At 35.9% G+C, this 20,850-nt stretch overlaps 1 protein-coding gene across 1 annotated transcript in view; it reads left to right on the top strand.

Annotated features, from left to right (window-relative positions):
• STXBP5 (syntaxin binding protein 5) overlaps positions 1-20,850 on the top strand; it is a 156,651-nt gene that overhangs the window by 124,993 nt on the left and 10,808 nt on the right. Inside the window, exons 23-27 of the mRNA XM_006084493.3 lie at positions 3,299-3,349; positions 8,506-8,745; positions 11,761-12,130; positions 12,446-12,611; positions 15,208-15,319. Of these exons, the coding sequence (XP_006084555.1) occupies positions 3,299-3,349; positions 8,506-8,745; positions 11,761-12,130; positions 12,446-12,611; positions 15,208-15,319 (939 nt within the window). The remainder of the gene's footprint in view (positions 1-3,298; positions 3,350-8,505; positions 8,746-11,760; positions 12,131-12,445; positions 12,612-15,207; positions 15,320-20,850) is intronic.

The raw sequence follows: 20,850 nt of genomic DNA, 5'->3' as shown, positions 1-20,850 counted from the left end.
AATATTAATTAATAGCTATACTTAACACTAAACACTATAGGTTAATCTTTTAATTTCAAGTTCTATATTCAAGGAGATTGCTTAACATTATATGCAAACATAACAGCAATGTTGCTTAAATGTCTTTTGATTGAGTTGGTGGTCTGGTTGTGGGTCTCCAGTTGCAAAGTGTTTTATGAAGAAACTAGAGGCCCGGTGCACAGATTTGTGTACTGGGGGGTGGAAGGTCCCTCGACCTGGCCTGCAGCGATCGGGCTGAAACTGGCTCTCTAACATCCCCCGAAGGGTCCCGGATTGTGAGAGGGCAGTTCTCGGGTAATGCACCCCGAAATCGGGCTCCCTCCTCTCTGGTTCTGGGTGCATCACCGAAAAACCACAGCTGCCAAGTCACCACAGCGTGGCAGCTTCTGCATTGAGCGTCTTTCCCCTGGTGGTCAGTGTGCATCATAACTACCAGTCAGAACATCTGCCCCCTTGTGGTCATTATGCATCAGAGCTACCGGACAGTCAGAGGGTCACTTAGGCTTATATATATATATATATGTGTGTGTGTGTGTGTGTGTGTGTGTGTGTGTGTGTGTGTATTTAAAAAGCCAGTGTCAGGACAACCAAAGGACCGGTTACCATAAAGTACATTGAGCACCTCTCAGTCCCTCCCCCGTGGCCCACAGGCTCTGATCGCAGCAAGGTGGGTGGTGGGCAGGTGGGGCAGCAAGCAGGGCAAGTAGTGGTGGGTGGGTGGGCGGGGCAGTGCAGGCAGGTAGGCGGGGGTGCGAGCAGCAGCAGACTAGCATGCGCAATTTCGCGCACTGGGCCACTAGTATATAGATAATGGACTTCATAGTTCAATCATTTTGTGACATAGTAAAGTTACTATATCCAGAAAACCTGCCTCCTCATTTTTGTGTGTAGTCTTACCTCTATATAAAATGTTGAAAAATAAGACCAACTGAAGCATTTGAAGGCTGGTTAGTTGTATTCCATTCTTTACATGTTATAGAAACCAAGTGGTGCTAGACCTAATAAATGAATAAATAAATAAATAGAAAAAAAAACTTTTATGGGAAGGGTTAACTTCTTAAACTATCTGAAAAATTATATGGAAGAATTTCTAGTAGAAATCCTAAAAGAGATTAAAAGCATATGCTTAGTTACTTGGAATATTACCATAGAATTAGAATAAAGTAACATTGGGTTATTTATAATGTCAAATGAATTGTTCATCTGTATAGCATTTTATAGTTTATGGAAAAAGTATATTCCATTTGCTTATTATTAAATAACTAACATCAAATCCATACTATATATATTATGCTCAGTGCTTTGCTTTCATTATCTTATGTAATCCTCAAAGCTATGAAATTAGCCTTATTATCTACATTTTACAGAGGAGGAAATTTAAGGTTTAGAGAGGCAGAGTGATTGGCTTAAGGTCATCTACCTACTAATTGGTTGAAGTAGATTCAAACTCAGATTTATTCTGATTCCAAATCCAGTTCTAATTGCTACATTTTACACTTCCACATTATTTAAACTAGTTATTGAATTTTTTTTAAGAAATGCTTGTTGTGGACTTAATGTACATACCCTCTGAGTTAATGAATTAGTCCTGTTTCCTATCCTGAAGGTGCTTTCAATTTAGGGACCTTGCTGCTCTAAGTGTGGTTCAGAGACCAGCATCAGCATCAGCATCTTCTGGGAGTTTGATAGAAGTGCAGAACCCCAGGCCCTCGCCCAGGTACAGGATCAGAATCTGATTTAACAAGGCCCCCAGCTGATTCTTGTGCACTTTCAAGTTTGATCAGCACTAGTCCAGAGACTTAGAATAACTTGATCAGATCAGCATGGTGGGGTCGGAGGGGCATCCACATCATCTGATTCTAACAAGAGCATCTTTAGACTGTAACAGACTTATTTTTCTGCTTCACGTAATATGTGGATGGTATTAAGTGAAAACATTGACATTCATTCATAATGTTTAATATCGCATTTTAGAAGATGGTTTTGGGGTATAATGTCTTCTAATTTTAATGGAATTGGATATTAAATACAATAGCAACCATTTATATGAGGTCAAGTAACCATAGATTTCATTTGGCTATTTTAGTTTTCTATTGCATTTTATTTTTTAAATGAAATTAAGTCTGGGTGAATGTGGGAAAAGACTGATTCATATATTTGACCCATTGTTGTTTTTTAAAGGATGCTGATTAGATTATGAAGCTTAGAAGTGAAAACTATTCCATACCCCTCCCCACCCCCAATCCTTTCCCAGTTTCCCTAATGCCTCTTTCCTAACACTGGATTTGTCATTTTTTTAGATGTGGAAGTATGTTCTATGACTGGATTTCTCTTTGTTTACTGGCGCCCTTATGGACTAGCAGGGTCTGTGCTTTAAATATCTTCTAACAGTCCAAAATTTAACCTGATATACGCACTCATGTATTAACAAACATACTTTTTTAAAATTTCACGTAGGAAGCACTATTCTGTTTCGCATGCACTGGCACTAACATAATAGATACAGTTAAACAGCTCCTAACTTTAAATCACTTCCTAGATGAATGCAATAACTAATTTTGAGGATGGAAAGTGAATTCCAATAAGTTTATATGCAGGCTTTTCTATTATTCTAATAAAGTAGAAATCAAAATATCTGTAGTTTACATTTTTGTAAATACTGTAATTTTAGACTGAGCATGACTTTGTTTTGTTTTGGGATTTTTTTAATTTTTTGTGTTTGTTCTTTTTTGCTGAAATGTAAATAGAGGTGTTAATTTACATCAAGAAATGGTTGAGCCGAACATTTTATAATGTAATCAAATGCCTTCATTTGGTTGTACATGCAGATTTGTCCTAGGTTCTAGAAATTAACTTAAAAATAATTCAATAGCTATGAAGATGAGCTACAGCAATTTTATTACATCACTTACCCAAACTCAGTCTTATGCCTCTATTGTCCTTATCTACAATACCTTCCTTCTGAGAAATGACCTTGCTTCTCTTAGAAAAGCCTAACTCTTTCCTTTGAGCCTAAGGAATAATTAACAGAATATAAAAGGCTTCCTTGTTGAAGTAAGAGCTTCAACCCTGAAAAAATATTACAGCAAGTAAGTACATACTTTTTAAAAAGTTGAAAATAAGATTTACTTTCCACCCATATTATTATTAATCATTCCAATTATCTTAGCATCTAGATTTATTAATAAACATTTGCTTCAATCTTCAAGAGCAGTTGGTATTACTAAGTATCAATCAAAGATTCTTCAGAAGTTTAAAAATGCATTTTATTTTTCAGCAAAGATGTCAAGGAAGTTAAGCTTGCCTACTGACCTAAAGCCTGACTTAGGTAAGTAAAATAAATAAAAATCCATAGTAGTTAAACTCCCTTTAATGGGAAGACAAGGAAATCAGAAAATTTAAAATTACCATAAATTACATTTTCATAAGTCAAGTTTAAAATGACTAAGATATTAAAGAATTAATGGCCTTTAAAAACCATCAGTAAATTTTGAAAGATAATTATGAAATCAAGTAAAATAGAATAATACATTTCCTTAGCCCTGTCATACTTTATATCTAAACAAAATTTAGTGTAAGATTAAGATTTGTGCAATTTCAGATTAATTTCTGTTAAAAGTTGTTACATCACATTTAACCACCTGAAAACTTAATTTGAATTCTACAATTTCTAAATTTTATAAGAATTTAATATTTTCAAAATAAATCATAAGTTTTTTGTATTATAATAACTCTCATATGAAGAACGTTTTGTTGATAATAAGTTGGGAAATCTATCTTCTTCTAGAGCACTTTCTATGCAGCTAGTCCATTAGGAAAGCAGAGTGAAAATTCCTTTTGCTTTATATGCACTTAAAAATAGCTCCCTGATTTCCCACAGTAGGGACAAATAAGATTTCAATAAAGATAAAAGTAAGATTTTATGTAGTAAATATAAAGCATGGTTTCTTTTTAAACACATTTTTTAATTTCAGAAATTTGTATTGCCTTTAATTGAATAAGTATGACTGTATAAGGATGGTCTCACCCATCTTTGTCGTGGAAATAACTAGGTTTTTCTCCTTTAAATTTGCTCATCCATCTCATCTTCTCACTATTCTCTAGATTCCTTGACTATCTTTTCATGCATAATACAAACTTAGGTATTGGTCAGTTTTACCATACTAATTTAACATTTTCAAATCATAGTCTTATATCAGTTACACTGATAGGAAGTATGTGATTATGAGTGAGTGGGCATAGATCTTCTGCTGTTGTTAGTAAAGGGTTCCATGCCTGAACATAGGAAAAACAATTTAGTAGAAACCTGTAGTATCACTGATGTTTAGGGAAACATGAATTAATCCTAGAATGTATGCTAACATATGTTTTGAGAAGGGCACAGTTCCCTTCACTATAAAAATGAAGGATGTAATTTGAACCCAATTGTATCTGAGGCTTATAATATACTTTTTTTTTCAACAAGAGGATCCAGAGTTTTCATCAGACTCTCAAAGAGGTCCATGATTTCAATAACATGAAATACCACTAGTTAAAATATCTTTTAGTTTCTTAAAAACTGAGAGAAGACATGTGCAAATACTTTTAAATAAGTAAAAATATCATAGTCAATTATTTTTGGAACATTGTTATAACTTATGTAAATAAGTTAATCAAAGTGTTTACTCCATACTTTTTATAAGTCATTTTAGTTTGTTTTAGCTTGTGTGCCCATATATTTAAATTCCCTAAGCCAATTATAATTTTGGTTGATATATGCCTTGAAACAGTCTCCACGTTGCCTAGGTAATTTCCCTTCAAGTCATTGTGCTGCTGAACTGTTTTTTGGTAAAGATTCTTAGCTGGTAATTGTTTACATTAGCTGGGGAGTCATTGAGGGAAAACAGCTGTAATTGATAGGCTCAAGCTACCAGATATTGCTGAAGCAGCCCAGGCTGTGGAATGTCCTGCAGCTCTGGAAGCTTCTGTGAGTAGAATCCACTTTGGCTTATGGGGAAATTGTGTGACACTACACTTTCACTATAGCCTCATCACTCCAGATTCCCTGGCCCACAACTCAGGAACCATGCGTGATATTGTTAGAGTTCTGATGTCACTTTCAAGTGTCAGCCACAGGAGGCAAAACATCAAATTGTTATATACCTTAATTATGAATTCGTTTTTGTCCTAATTTTTACTCTGACCAAATTCACCTCTTGGCTTTATGTTTTGATTTGGGGATATAGATTTTTTTTTTTTTTTGCATTAGGCTCTGTGGGGAGGAGAGGATGCTATGTATAAGTAATGTTCTGGGCATCTGGAGAAACATGAGAGAAACAATTTTATGACATGGTTGTTATCAGCTAGCCCTGGGTCAAGATGTTAAAGACAAACATTATCCGAGTTTAGATCTGCCAGAAAGACCACGTCATCAAGGTGTTTTGTGTCTATGTGTGTGTCTAAAGACTGAACTTTAATACTCAATAGTAATCAAATCTTCCACTTGTATACTGTTGGTGATATAACTAACCCATATCTATCTGGAGTTGTCTAGTAGAAAGTTTTGGACATGGGCACAAATCCGAACTCTTCCATTAACTAGCTTTGTCATGCTGGGCAAGTCATTTAATCTGTCTGAACCTCTGTTTTATTATTTGTTAAATTGTGATGATAATACTTTTCAGGGTGGTTATGTGGATTCAATAAAATGTAAAGTGCCATGATGACATATAGCACCTGGTAGCCTTGTTTACTGGTAGTTATTTTCATTTCTGCTCTTGTTACTAAAATTTAAATTTATATTCCATGTGTTTATCTTGCCCAGTTTCTAAAATTCAAGCCACAAAGACTCACAACATGTAACTTAATAGCAGTCAGAAGATGTTGTAATTTATAAACTGCTAGAAATTCTTATATCCAAACGTTCTAGGCAGATCAAATAAACAGTCTAATTCTGTAAGTTCAAAGTTGATCCTGATTCACGTTGTTTTCCTGTTTGATCTAGCCTTAGGAATTCCTTTGGTAATCTAATTTTTAAAGTGAAATCATAATACATGTGAATTTGTAGTTTATGAAATTTATATGGTTAGTTTATTAATTAAAACACTGTTTATTTGGCCTACAAATTAACATTTGAATTATAGATTGTTGCAAATCATTATGTAATTTTAATAAATATCAATAAGGGTTTTCACATAGCTTAATTTACATTGAAATTTATATTATCAAATTTTCTTGTATCATTGATTTCCAATTTTATCACTGGATCACAACTGAAAATATATGTTCATTCATTTTGTATGTATATTTTCATTAAAGCAACAAATTAAATACTTTTATTATTGCAAAATAAATTTAAATTTTGTTATTTTATCAAAATAACTTTAGAAACTATTAAGAGTTAACATTTGAATCAGTATTATATTACAAATTCCCAATGAGCTATTGTTTATGGAAAGTTGTTTCATTTACAGTAAGTAGTTATTTTCTACTGTGTCATAGTCTGTAACAGGAAATATAATCTCAGGCAAAAGAAAGACATTTTTAGAAACTATATTTAGAAATGTCCTATACTGTTGTCATTACTAGTAGCTTTATTGTTTTCAGAGGCTAGCCATAATCAAAATTGTTGAATATCATTATTATTTGGGGGAATATTTTTTAATATGTGAATCTAAATTTGATTATAAAAAGCTCTTGGCATAAATAGGATTCAATGATACCTTTTTTTATTTCATAAAATACAACTTAGAAGACCAACATTTTTTTTTTCATGACATGATGAAGTCATTTACTTCATGATAGTATTGAAAGCATGTGATTTGAGGAATGGTTTATTATATGTAGGCACTACTAGAAATTTTAACATATCCCAGTGTGCAGCAGAAATGCATTGGTTTAGATATTTTCAACTATAGATGTGTGTTCAGCAAGTATTTATTATTTTCATATGCAAGATATCAAAACGTCACAGCCCTTACTTATATCAGGAAACTTACGGTCACTTTAGAGTGAGGCCTGAGATAAGTCAGAAGTAACTACAGAAAAATGTACTATTAGTGCCACAGAAGAGATAAAAAGATACTGAGATTCAGAAGGAAAACTTTATGGTTTTAAGAATCAGGATAAACTTCATGAAGATTATGTTACCTGAGAAGGAGAATAAGCACAATCTTGAAAGGTAAAGAAATGGTGAGGCAAGGGCACTATCACCAGCAAAAGTGTAAAAGTGAGTGCAGAGTGTGTTTGGAGAACACTGAATGGCTCCGTTTGTTTCCCACAGTAACCTGGAGCAGGGCAGCATTGGAAGATAGGGCTGGGAGGGTAGGTTGGAGGTATTTTGTGGAGAGTCTTAAAAACTTGAATAAGATTATAGGTGTGATCAGTAAAGAGGAACCACCCAAGATTTTAAAAATAGAAATGATAGAATTGCAACTGTACATTCATATTATTTAATTGGATTGTGTTGGAACAGTGATAGTGAAGGTGAGGAGATTATTGGAAATTGTGCAGTAGTCTATATGAATGATCATGAAGGCCTGAACTTCAGGTAATGGGAGTTGATTGATTATAGAAAGAGTAAAAACAACATTGGAATAAAAACAACATAGGAGTTAGCATCCCAGGGGTAAATAGGTAAAGTGATAGGGAAGAACCAAAACTGCAACTCATGTAAGTGTTGTTCCCTATGAAGACTGGTGTGTCGTTAATACAAAGAATTTAGAGCTTTAGGGAAGTGATGTGTTTTGATTTTGCATAGTGAGACATAGAAAAAAATCCCCATAAGCATTTCAAAATGCATTTCCTAGAAATAAGAGGCCAGGGCTTGAGACAGACGAGATTGGTCACAAAGAAGAAGGTGGCTAAAGACAAGAGAGGGTATATTAGTATAATTTACAAGTATCCCTGTCATTACAGACAGCTGGGAACAGGGAATATACCTGATACCAGTTACACATTGTGATGAAAAATGCGTTAGATGAATGTGAAGTACATTTAAAATGGCATTCAAGAAAAATGAAAGCCAAATTTTATGCGTTAAAGGCTTTCATTGGGACAGATTTGGGGGAAAATGCATCATATAATAAATTTGAAGGTAGAATTAGAGTACTTCTAAATGTATTTTTAAATGTAGAAAATTAAAAATACCGCCCTAGCCGGTTTGGCTCAGTGGATAGAGCGTTGGCCTGCGGAAGGAAGGGTCCCAGGTTCAATTCCAGTCAAGGGCACATGCCAGGGACTGCAGGCTCATCCCCAGTGGGGAGCGTGCAGGAGGCAGCCGATCAGTGATTCTCAATGAACTGTGGGGTTTGTCCATTTGCCATTTTATATTTGAGCAAATAAAAAAAAATTAGTAGCATAAAAGTAAATAGTTTTTCTTTTCAGTTAAAATATTAAAATTAAATGTGTTGTTTTTTTGCAGATTAACTATTTAGCCGAATTTATACCAAATAAAAAATGTGCCATTTTATAATTTGAGCACTCTCACATTTCAAATCACTTTAGATGTGAAAGACAATTCCTTCAGCCGGTCCCGGAGTTCGAGTGTAACCAGCATTGATAAGGAATCTCGAGAAGCCATCTCTGCTCTCCATTTCTGTGAGACTTTCACTCGAAAGGCAGACTCGTCTCCTTCCCCCTGCTTATGGGTTGGTACTACCTTGGGGACAGTGCTTGTCATTGCACTGAACCTCCCCCCAGGAGGAGAGCAAAGACTTCTTCAGCCAGTAATTGTGTCTCCAAGTGGTAAGTCTGTTCCAGTGCTGCACTGATATTGAACATTTGATTTACTATGATATAAATGATGCCTTTGTTTTTCATTTTTGAATGAATCTAATAATTCTAAAATATAAACTAAATGGGGATAGTTACAGTCTTATGCTTTTAATAAAGGAATACATGGAATAAGATTGAAGACTATCATTTAATACTACAGCTGTTCAGGTTTTGTACTTTTTAAACTCTAGGATCTTATCTAAAATTATTTCTAGCTAAGAAAATGGGGAGCCCGGCCAGGTTGGTTCAGTGTTTGAGTGTCAGCCCAGCAACCAAGAGGTCACCTGTTTGATTCCTGGTCAGGGCACATGCCCGGGTTGCGGGCTCCATCCCCTATGGGGGCGGGGTGGGGGGGGGCATGATGTTTCTTTCTCGCTCTCCCTTCCTCTCTGAAAAGAAAATTGGGGGGGGGGGGCCTTATTCTGACACATCCAGAATATTTCAAAATATATGTTCTATAAGCAAAAGGTTGTTACATATTTAGGAGAAAAATATTATATAAACATTTTTAGATATTATAAATCTATTTTTTAATATATTTTTATTGATTTCAGAGAGGTAGGAAGAGAAAGGGAGAGATAGAAACATCAGTGATGAGAGAGAATCATTGATTGGCTACCTCCTGCATGCCCCCTACTGGGGATTGAGCCTACAACCATGGCATGTGTCCTGACCTAGAATCAAACCGTGACCTCCTGGTTCATAGGTCCATACTCAACCACTGAGCCATGCTAGCCAGGCATAAATCTGACTATTTTTAACCTCTAAGTATAAAGTTTTAAAGTAGGTTATTTTTCTTCTTTAAAGTATTAGGGAAATGTGACTTAATAGCAAATTTTAAGAAGAAAAAAATGTAGTCTTTATATATTAAAAATGAGATTAAATGTTACCAAATGTATGTGGAATCTGACAGGTCTGCAAATAACAGAATTCTGGTTTCCATTGCTAGTTAATGATGATCTAGATAGGAAAAAATGTGATTGTGCTCTTATCTCTTATTTATAGGGTGGACTTTAATAATATTTGGAATTTAGAATTAAAATGTAATTATGTATTAATGTTCATTTTCGAACTATCTTTACATTAAAGGAAGTTTGATTTAGTTATTCAGCTCAATAAATATTTGAGTGTATACTACTCTATGCCTAGTTAGAAAAGGTTACATAATGATAATATTCTTGCTAATCTCATTTTTATTAGTAAGCAACAGCTAAGTGTATAGGAAAAAAAATTAAGAGATGAAAATAAAAATGTTAATAGTAATTATCACTGAATAGTGGGATTGTGGGTAATTTTTATTTTCTTTTTACTGATTAGTCTAAATTTTCTACAACAAGCATGCATTAGTTTATAATAAGATATAAATATTCCCATATGTATTATAAACAATTCCAAAATTAGCACACTGTTTAAAATAGTTAAATTGTCTACTTGCCAAATCTGGACTACAGACTAAGATTACCAGATTTAGCAAATAAAATGCAGGATGCCCATTTAAATTTGAATTTCAGATAACCAAAACTTTTTAATATAAGTATGCCCCATGCAGAATTTGGAAATATAATGCAGTATTTGGGACATACTTATACTAAAAGTACTCATTATGTATCTGAAATTCAAATTTAATTAGGTATTCTCCAAAATGGGACTTTACATAACTTTAACAAGTCATAGCTCAATTTTGAAAATGAAATGTGTTTTAATAAACACTGCCTTTATAACTATTCAAAATGTGTGTATACATTTTTTTGGGATACTATATATGTGTATATATAGTATATGTAAAGAAGAAAGGAAACAATATTTTATAAGGATTTTGTGAAAAATTTTTTATGAAAATTTTGTATAAATATAAAGTAATATAATATGAAAAATCTTTTAAAATAAGAACTGGAATGCTAAGTCAATTCAACACCTTCCCTTCCATTGGTTTCTAAATCATGAATATCAATGCTATCTTTTAGCTTACTTAGGAATGGGCATAAAGCACATTTTCATTTCCAAGTATATAGGGGAAAGGGAGTCCCATTAATTAAAACAAGTAAAGAAATATTATTCCTAAATTAAGACTATAATTGACAAAAATAATACCTTGAATGTATTTGACATTTACTGCTAAATAGTTTTAAAGGTAATTCTGATTTTGTGAAGTAATGTTTAGAAATATGTGCAAAATTTTTTCTCATTGGCTCTGTCGATTACCACTGTCTATTCATAATGCAATATGAGCAACATACAGAATTTTCAGTTGTCTAGTAGTCATATAAAAAAGTGGAAAACAGGTGAAATTAATTTTAATGACATCTTATATAATTCTATATATCCAACATATTTTCATTTCAGCATGTAATCAGTATTTTTAATTATAGAGATATTTTACTTTTAATTTGTTTTTGTACTAAGACTTCAAATTGGCATGTATTTTACACTCACAGCATGCCATCATTTGGACATGCCACATTTTAAGTGCCCTATAGCTGCATGTGGCTAGTAGCTGCCACATTGGACAGTGTAGCTCTACATGCCATCTACTTGCTCTCACATTCATTGGTAGTATATTTGTCAGGTATGAGAGAAGACATAGGTCCAGACATCCCAACATTTATCTGTTTGGTGGCACTTATCTGTTTGGGGCATGTAATATTGATATCTTTTCCAGATTCAAATATCTTAATTTTGGATCCAATTTCAGTTTAGTATCTATAATAATAAAAGCATGATATGCTAATTAGACTGGACGTCCTTCCAGACGTCCTTCCTTGCAGACAAAGCCGCAGCGGACGGGGGCCAAGGCAGAGGTGGCAGAGGCCCCTGGCCGCAGCGGCAGCGGGTGGTGGCCGGGGCCAAGGCCCTTGCATGAATTTCGTGCATCGGGCCTCTAGTATATTCTATATGTTTAGTGTCTATTATGTATCAGTGTTGGAATAAAACATATTTACTGTGTGGATTGAAATATTTGTTATCTACTAAAATTATGTATTTTAGGTACTATATTGAGGTTAAAAGGAGGGATCCTGAGAATGGCATTCCTGGACACCACAGGTTGCTTAGTGCCACCTGCCTATGAATCCTGGAGAGAACACAACGTTCCTGAAGAAAAAGATGAAAAGGAGAAATTGAAAAAAAAGCGGCCAGTCTCTGTATCCCCTTCCTCCTCTCAGGAAATTAGTGAAAACCAGTATGCAGTGATATGTTCTGAAAAGCAAGCAAAAGTAATCTCACTGCCAACTCAGAACTGTGCTTATAAGCAAAACATTACAGAGACCTCGTTTGTTCTTCGGGGAGATATTGTGGCATTGAGTAACAGTATCTGCCTTGCCTGCTTCTGTGCCAACGGACATATTATGACTTTTAGGTAGGAGTTAGGTTATTTTTTAAACACACCATATTTTCTCTCTCTAAAGATAGCATTACAGAATGATATTCAGTGTGAAAGAAATTATTTTATTTATTTACCAGTACAGTCTTATAAACTGAGAATTTAATTCCATTCAGTTAATAGTGAGCAAGTATATGAGGAATACAAATCAGTTTTGTTTTATCTCCCACTCAAGTGCACTAAATCATAAGGTTTATAGTGTCCCTGCCACTTTTTCCTTCTATAATACTTTGTTTAAAACTAAAACCTAACCTTGTTTATTATTAACTAGTTTTTAATTTTTTTCTCAAGTTTGCCAAGTTTAAGGCCTCTATTGGATGTGTATTACTTGCCCCTTACCAATATGCGGATAGCCAGAACGTTCTGCTTCACCAACAATGGACAAGCATTATATCTTGTTTCACCTACAGAAATCCAGAGGCTCACTTATAGCCAAGAGACCTGTGAAAATCTTCAGGTAAGTAACAAAAATATTACTATAGTTTCTTCCAGGGTGAAATATTCTCTAAGGGCCTTTATAATAGCCCTTACACTCACAGGAGTGTACATATGAGCCTGTGTGGGAACATCCAAAGCCTTTATCAAGACTTTGAGAGCACATGTGATCAAGTGTCTTCATCAGGCTCTTGTTATAAGAGGGACTTCATTTCATTGATCCATATTTTTTCTCTCCTGTGATGGCAAAGATATATATGAAATGTTACATACATTTTAAGTCTACTCTCTAAATAGGATAAATATCTATTATTCACATGTACCAAAAAAAAGTTCTTTTTAAAGAGGTATTGCTAATGTGAAAATAATTCTATTTTAGGGCAAATTGTGTCATCCCTTCTCTGTAGTTGCAAGGATGTGAAAAATAAGGTTTGATAGTTTTCCTCTGAATATTGTTGCTGATCTATAGGGTGTCCCCCAAAAATGTATACACACTTTGAATAATTACAAAGGCAGTGTTTATTAAAATATATTTCATTTTCAAAATGTAATAGAAACCAGCTATTAAAGTGTATATACATTTTTTGGGGACACCCTGTAGTGAGAGACTACAAACAAATTCTTTAAATATAAACCATGTCTTTTTCAATTAAATTAAGTTCCTGTGTGCTTGCTTATATATTAGAAATGATTATTTTAGTTTCATCATTTAAAATATAATTGCTCTTGAAATACTGAGCTACAATATTAATTGATATTTGATATTTAGGAAAAAAACATTTATCGTGAAAGTTTTTGCAATTAATTAGCCCTATTTTACTTGTTGGTAAATTGGAATTTGTAGCTTATTTTTAGAACATGAGCTTTAGAGTCAAGAAAACTGAATCTAAGTCGCAGCCTTGCTAATTACTGAATTATGTGACCTTAGACAAGTAACTTAACTGGCTCTGAGTTTCATCATCTTTAAAATTAGGATAAAAATAATATCAATCTGCACAGCAAAAGAAACTGCCAGCAAAACAAAAAGGCAACCAACCAAATGGGAAATGAAATGTGCAAACAACAGCTCCTACAAAGGGTTAATATCCAAACTAAAGAACTCGTACAACTCAACACCAAACAAATAATCCAATTAAAAAATGTGCAGAGGACCTGACCGGACACTTCTCCCAAAAAGAAATACAAATGTTCAACAGATATATAGAAAGATGCTCAACTTCACTAGCTATTATGGAAATGCAAATCAATACTACAATGAGATACCACCTGTTAGAATGGCTATTATCAACAAGACAAGTAATAAGTGTTGGAGAGGTTGTGGAGAAAAGGGAACTCTTGTTCACTGCTTGTGGGAATGTAAACTTGTACAGTCACTGTGGAAAACAGTTCGGTGGTTCCTCAAAAAATTAGAATTAGAGTTACCATATGACCCATCAATCCCCCTCTTCTGGGTATTTACCCAGAAAACTTAAAAACACTTATTCACAAGATATATGCACCCCTACATTCATTGCAGCATTATTCAAGGTGGCCAAGACATGGACACAACCATAGTGTCCTTTGATAGGCGATTGGATAAAGAAGATGTGGTGCATATATACTATGGAATAGTACTCAATCTTAAGGAAAGATGAAATACTTCCATTTGTGACAGTATGGATCGACCTTGAGAATATTATGCTGAGCGAAATAAGTCAGTTAGAAAAAGCTAAATACCATATGATTTCACTCAGAAAGAAACTCTAAAAAAAATAAATACTTTAGCTCCAGCTATAATAATGTAATACCAGAGTACAGCAGGACTGGTACCAGGAACCAATACTGTGTTTGTTTTTTCTCTTCATTGCAATCCCACAGCCTCACTATACTTTTATTTTGCTTCTGGAGCTTTTCAAAGCTGCCTCGTAAATAATGTTGTTACTACCCTTCTCTTACAGAAACTCCTCTTCCTCTGTGTTATCTACAAAGTCAGTAACATGTTAGTAACCTTTGTCTCTGGCTTTTGCCATTTCTGTGCTCAGAAGAACATTGATAGTAATTCCAAAAACTGACAATATAGGAAGCTTTCCCATCTCCCAGCCATATTTCTGAAATTCCATGTGTGTGTTGGCATAATTCTCTTCCTAGCATATGTTTATAAAAAATAAGTTGGTGTATCTTTCTGAATTACTAATTTTCTGACTCAGCTGAAGGTAGTAATTCCAAAACTGCATTTCATCATCGTTACACTAGGCTTTTAACTTGTTAGTCGCTTTTCTTTTTTCTAATGGAAGAAAAACTAAGTATACAGTTACCAATTCTTAATTATAAAAGTTATGTGAAAATTTTGTCAAAGGTTGGAATCTTCCAGTTTAAGCAGGAATATCATCTTTGCTTGAAATATAAGGAAAGTAATCTAGCCAAAATAGCAAGTCAGTCTTAGTCAATTTAGTTTTAATAACTTACTGTTTGACTAAGTTGGTACGTATTGGGTCTGATCATTTGAAATGTGCTCTTGTTTTTAAATCTCAGCAGATAATGTTATAATATTAAGTTAAAGAGATTACAGTGATAATTTCGTGAAATGTAGTTTAGTTTCCCTGAAACTTTAACAATTACAATTTGTTTGGATTTTAAAGGAAATGTTGGGTGAACTCTTCACTCCTGTAGAAACACCTGAAGCACCAAACAGGGGATTCTTTAAAGGCTTATTTGGAGGTGGTGCACAGTCTCTTGATAGAGAAGAACTATGTAAGTTGATTTATTTAATTTGGGTAATATATCTTAAAGCATAAACATTCAAGCCATATAAATTTTTTTACATGTATGTATTATATTCACCTTTTTCGTCTTGGTCACAACAATTAACATATTCATGTTTTAGCAATATACATGAAATTATTTTCTGTTGCTCTAACCCAAACCAGGAACTATTTTACTCAGGGAACCAAAATCAGAATAGCTTCTGGTAGCTAAAATGAGTATTCACAACTTGATATGAATAATTTAGGAAGTATTCTTATTAAATGTGATCTTCATTATTATTTTAATTCTATAATTGACTTTAATTGATGACCTTAATTTTGAAAAAGTTTTAACTGAAACATTTATCTTACAAAATCTCCAGAACTATTCTTCTTAGGTTATTTAAAATAGCAAGATCTGATTTTTTTTACTGCCTTCCACATAATTGGGAACAAATTAGAAATTGGTCCTTGAGTGAACTAATGAATCAATGAATTTTTTATCATATCTTTCAAGTAGTAGGAACTACTATCTATCCTCAAATTTCATTTCTTTTATTCTCCTTTTTTTCCTAAAATATTTTAGAATTTTGCTTTTATGTTTAATTAGAAAGTCTGTAAGATTAAATACCAGTAAGTAGCAGTGCAGTGCAATTTTACATTTAAAAATTTACCAGATGAATGAGGATTAGTTCATTTTAAATTCATTTTTTTAAAAAAGAGGAAGACTCTACTTCAAGTCATTTAGGATTGCTAATTTAGAATAACCGTCTCACCAAGAATAATTATACAGATTTTAAAAACAATATTTTTTAAATTTTATTAAACATCAAAGAGCTAACAATAAAGTAAGGACAATATCCATGGAGAAGGATGTGAACCTAGAGTAGTAAGCTTGGAAACCTGAGGCCACTTTTACCCAGAAATATTTTGAGATCTGAAGTAGGAGGCTGAGAGTAAACTGTGTTAGGACTAGCATGGAGGGATCCCAGTGCTGACAAGGGTGGGACACTGATAAACAAATCTCCCTGTTTGCAAGGATGCCAAAGGACTGCACCTGAAGATTCAAGATGAACTGGAATTAAATCAGGTCCCCTAACCCCCCTCTCCCCCCCACACACACAGACACACACTTTTAGCCCAGCTTCAAATTGTCTGAGTGGCCAAAAACTTTCAACTTTAGTTAAGATTTTTACAGACTGATAAAGTCTCTAGCACCTGGCAGAAGCAAATGAGAATGGTCTGCTAAGGAAGGTGACATATCCAAGTCCTCAAATGAATTCTAGAAATAATTTTTCAAATATGTAGTCATAAATAACCAAGAGCCCTAGAAATCAGCACCATGATCAATAAAAAAAAAAATGAGAATCACAGGTACTTTAAATATTGGGATAATTAAATATTGACAGTGAAATAATTATGCATGTTATGTTCAAGAGGATAAGTATTATGCCTGAACAATTTATCAAGTAACTGAAAACTTTAAAAATCAATACAATAAATGTGTAAAAAACTCAAATGAAATTGGAGAACTGAAATATTAAGAAAAACAAAATTAAAAACTTAGCTGATGCATATAACCACAAATTAGACAAACCAAAGGAGAACTACATAAATTAAAGATTGGTCAAAATAAAGCATCCAGGTTGTAGCACAGAAAAACAAAAAGATGTGAAAAACAAAGGAGAAGATGAAAGAAATAGAAGTTGTAGGGGAAGATCTGACACATGTTTAGACCTCCTCAAGAAGTAAATAGGAAAGAATGTAAAGAATTATATTTAAAGAGATATACTTGGAAATTTTTCACACATTCAAGAAACCTAATGAATTCCAAGAAGGATATTTTGTTATAAATTCAAAACTTGTTATATCAAATGAACATATAGTATGTCAACGACAAAGAGAACATCTGTAAGATAGCTAAAGAAAAATAATAGATACCTTTTAACAAGCTGGAGACTAAGTTCTCAATTGTGAATGTTATTCTATACGTTGACAGAAGACTTAATCTAGAATTCTATACTCAAAGTATCCTTCAAGAATGAGACATTTTTAGATAAATGGACAGATAAATAAAGTAAACCTTGCCACCACACTCAGGGCAACTCTAAAAGATATACTTTAGAGAAAAAAATAATCCTTTATGGAATGTGATGAATACAGGAAACACTGCTTTGGAAAGAAAGTAATAAATACATAAATATTATTATATAAGATTTATAAAGTGTATATACACATACACATATAAATAAATAATATGACCCCAAAATTGCATGAAATCAAGGGAATTGGAAAGGGTGAGTAGATTTAAGTTGATCAAAGATCCCTGGATTTTTTTGAGAGACTTGTAAAAATTACCCATTGGCATTAATAAGAATGCATCTTATAATTTCTAGGAATTAGAGAATGATTATCTTTGGATGAGTGGGAGAGGACTATTATTCTGCCAACCACAATAGTATTAAAAACAATACCTTGAAGTAAATCTTAACAAAAGATGTACAGGACCTCCATGAGGAAAATAGAAAATTATAAAACTCTTGGGAAGTGAAAGACCAAAATAAATGGAGAGATACATCATGTTTATACAGTAGGAGATTCACTATATGACATCAGTTCTCCCAAAACTGACGTATGTATATATACATACATATATGCATGCATACATATATACATGCATATATATGTGTGTGTATATATACATATATGCACACTTCCCCCCCCCCCCAAGTAAAATTTTGTAAATGATTCTAAATTTTACATGGGAATTCAAAGGGTCTCACTACTTCTATTTAACATTGTACTAGAGACTTTAACCAGAGCATTAGGCAAGAAAAGGAAATAAAAGGTATGAAGATTTGAGTGAAAGAAGTATAACTATCTCTATTCACAAATGACATGTTCTTGCATATAGAAAATCTTCAGGGATACATGCACAAAAAAATTATACCTAATATACAAGTTTAGTAAGATTGCAGGATACAGATCAACATAATAAATTGCATTTGTATATGCTAGCAGTAAACCAAAAATTAAATTAAGAAGACAATTTTATTTTTAATAACATCAAAAGATAAAATACTTAGGAATAATTTAGCAAAAGAAGTACGAAACAGCCCTGGCTGCTATGGCTCAGTTGGTTGGACATAGTCCCATGCACTGAAAAGTTGCCAATTTGATTCCCAGTCAGGGCATATGCCCATGTTGCAGGCTCAATCCCCAGTAGGGGGTGTGCAGGAGACAGCGATTAGTAATTCTCTCTCATCATTGATGTTTCTATCTCTCTCTTCCTCTTTCTTCCTCTCTGAAATCAATAAAAATCCTATCTAATAAAAGACAAAAAGGGTAATTAACCATTCCTCCGCTATGCTTCCCATTGGCTAATCAGGGCGATATGCAAATTAACTGCCAACCAAGATGGTGGCCGGCAGCCACGCAGCTGAAGTGAGCAGGAGGTTTGCTTGCTCCAGTGATGGAGGAAGCCAAGGTTCCCCGCCTGCCGCGGCCCAGCTCTGAGCTCTGAAAGCAACTAAGTTTCAATTATAGAAGCTAAACAAATCCCAGATACCTGGTTTCAGCAGGCCGTGGCCTCAGAGCAGTGACAGCAACAAAGTTTCAATTATAGAAGATAAATAAATCCCAGAATAAAAAAAAAAAGAAAAAAAGGAGAGGCTGGGAGCTTCAGTCGCTGGCCAGACTGAAAACAGCCCTCAGCCCCTCATCCAGGCTGGCCAGGCATCCCAGTGGGGACCCCCACCCTGAAGGGGGTGTGACCAGCTGCAAACAGCCATCAGCCCCTCACCCAGGCTGGCCAGGCACCCCAGCGGGACCCCCACCCTGATCCGGGACACCCTTCAGGGCAAACCAGCTGGCCCCCACCCATGCACCAGGCCTCTATCGTATATAGTAAAAGGGTAATATGCAAACTGACCCTAACAGCAGAAAGACTGGGAATGACTGGTCACTATGACACACACTGACCACCAGGGGGCAGACGCTCAATGCAGGAGCTGCCCTCTGGTGGTTCAGTGCGCTCCCACATGGGGGAGCTCTGCTCAGCCACAAGCCAGGCTGATGGCTGCCAGCACAGCGGTGGTTGTGGGAGCCTCTCCTACCTCCTCAGCAGCGCTAAGGATGTCCGACTGCAGCTTCGGTCTGCTCCCTGCTGGCAAGTGGACATCCCCCGAGGGCTGCCGGGCTGCCAGAGGGATGTCTGACTGCCAGCTTAGGCCCGATACCCCGGGGATCAGGTCTAAGCCAGCAGGTGGTCATCCCCCGAGGGGTCCCAGACTAGGAGAGGGCACAGGTTGGGCTGAGGGACCCCCCCCCCCGAGTGCACAAATTTTTGTGCACCAGGCCTCTAGTCCTATATAATAAAAGCCCAGCGACCATAACAGTATAATGACCAGAACAACCGGTAGACCAGTCACTATGATGCACACTGACCACCAGGGGCCCAGGCGTTCAACGAAGGAGGAGGGGGAGGTGGGTGCAGTGAGGCCTGGAGGTGCATGCTATGGCCCAGGGATCCCAGGAACCGCAAGCCCAGAGCTTGCTTTCCAATAAAAATAAATAAATTGGGGGAAAAAGCGGCTGATGCTGCAACCCTAGGAAGAACATCTCCAGGAGGGAAAGGCCTCCCCAGGCCCCACATGGCCTGGCTGGCACACTGCGGGCTCATAGGGACTCACCAGTGACATGCAGGAAGTGCAACCCCTCTGACTCCAAAGCCGGTCGCACTGACAGCTGCTCTCCATACAGCTCCACGGCAGAAGTAGCACTGTTGGACCACCTCAGCTCGGACTTACAGCTTCTGGCTTTCTGCCCGCCCCTTCCTACACTACATGTGCTTGGGGGCGTGGCATCGGCCTCCCTGGCCAATAGCGCCAGGTCAGCTCTGGCTTCCAGCTTCTGGCTTCCTGCCTGCCCCTTTGCATACTACCTGTGCTTAGGGGCATGGCTTCAGCCCCCCCAGCCAATAGTGCCACAGCACAGCCAGAGAGTGGCAAGACATAGCCACCAGCGCTGGTTGGGCATTGATTTGGTCATGTGACTGATGTCCATGTGCGGTTACACTGCATGTTTACATTTGTAGGGAAGCAGGGCAGCCTGCTCCTGCCGCCCGCGTCACCTTCTAGCCATCCGTGTCACCTTCTAGGCTAAGAGAGGCCTGCTGATCTTCGTGTTTCTCCTCCCATCCGGAATCAAAACCTCTTGGGGATGAATGATGTCAGCGATAGCCCCAACACATGCTTGGCGTCACTGTCACAGATATTCCCAGTCATTACAGCCTGTTCCTCACCCCGCAGTGCCCTGCTCCACCCACTTTCACTCCTCACCTGTCACCCCCTGAGGACCACCTTATGTTATCCTATCTGAAATGTGAGCAAGATCTCAAATGCCCCCCCCCCCCCCCCCGTCAGTAGCTCACTTGCCCTACCTTTCTTCCTCTAAAAACCTTGCATTTTAAAAATATATATTTGATTGATTTCGGAGAGGGAAATAGAGATAGAAACATCAATAATGATTGTGGTGGAT

The sequence above is a fragment of the Myotis lucifugus genome, unplaced genomic scaffold, assembly GCF_000147115.1.
Source record: "Myotis lucifugus unplaced genomic scaffold, Myoluc2.0 scaffold_11, whole genome shotgun sequence".
In the NCBI taxonomy this organism is placed as follows: domain Eukaryota; kingdom Metazoa; phylum Chordata; class Mammalia; order Chiroptera; family Vespertilionidae; genus Myotis; species Myotis lucifugus.
The sequence above is the reverse complement of the archived record's forward strand: the minus strand, read 5'-3'. Positions and strand labels throughout refer to the sequence as shown.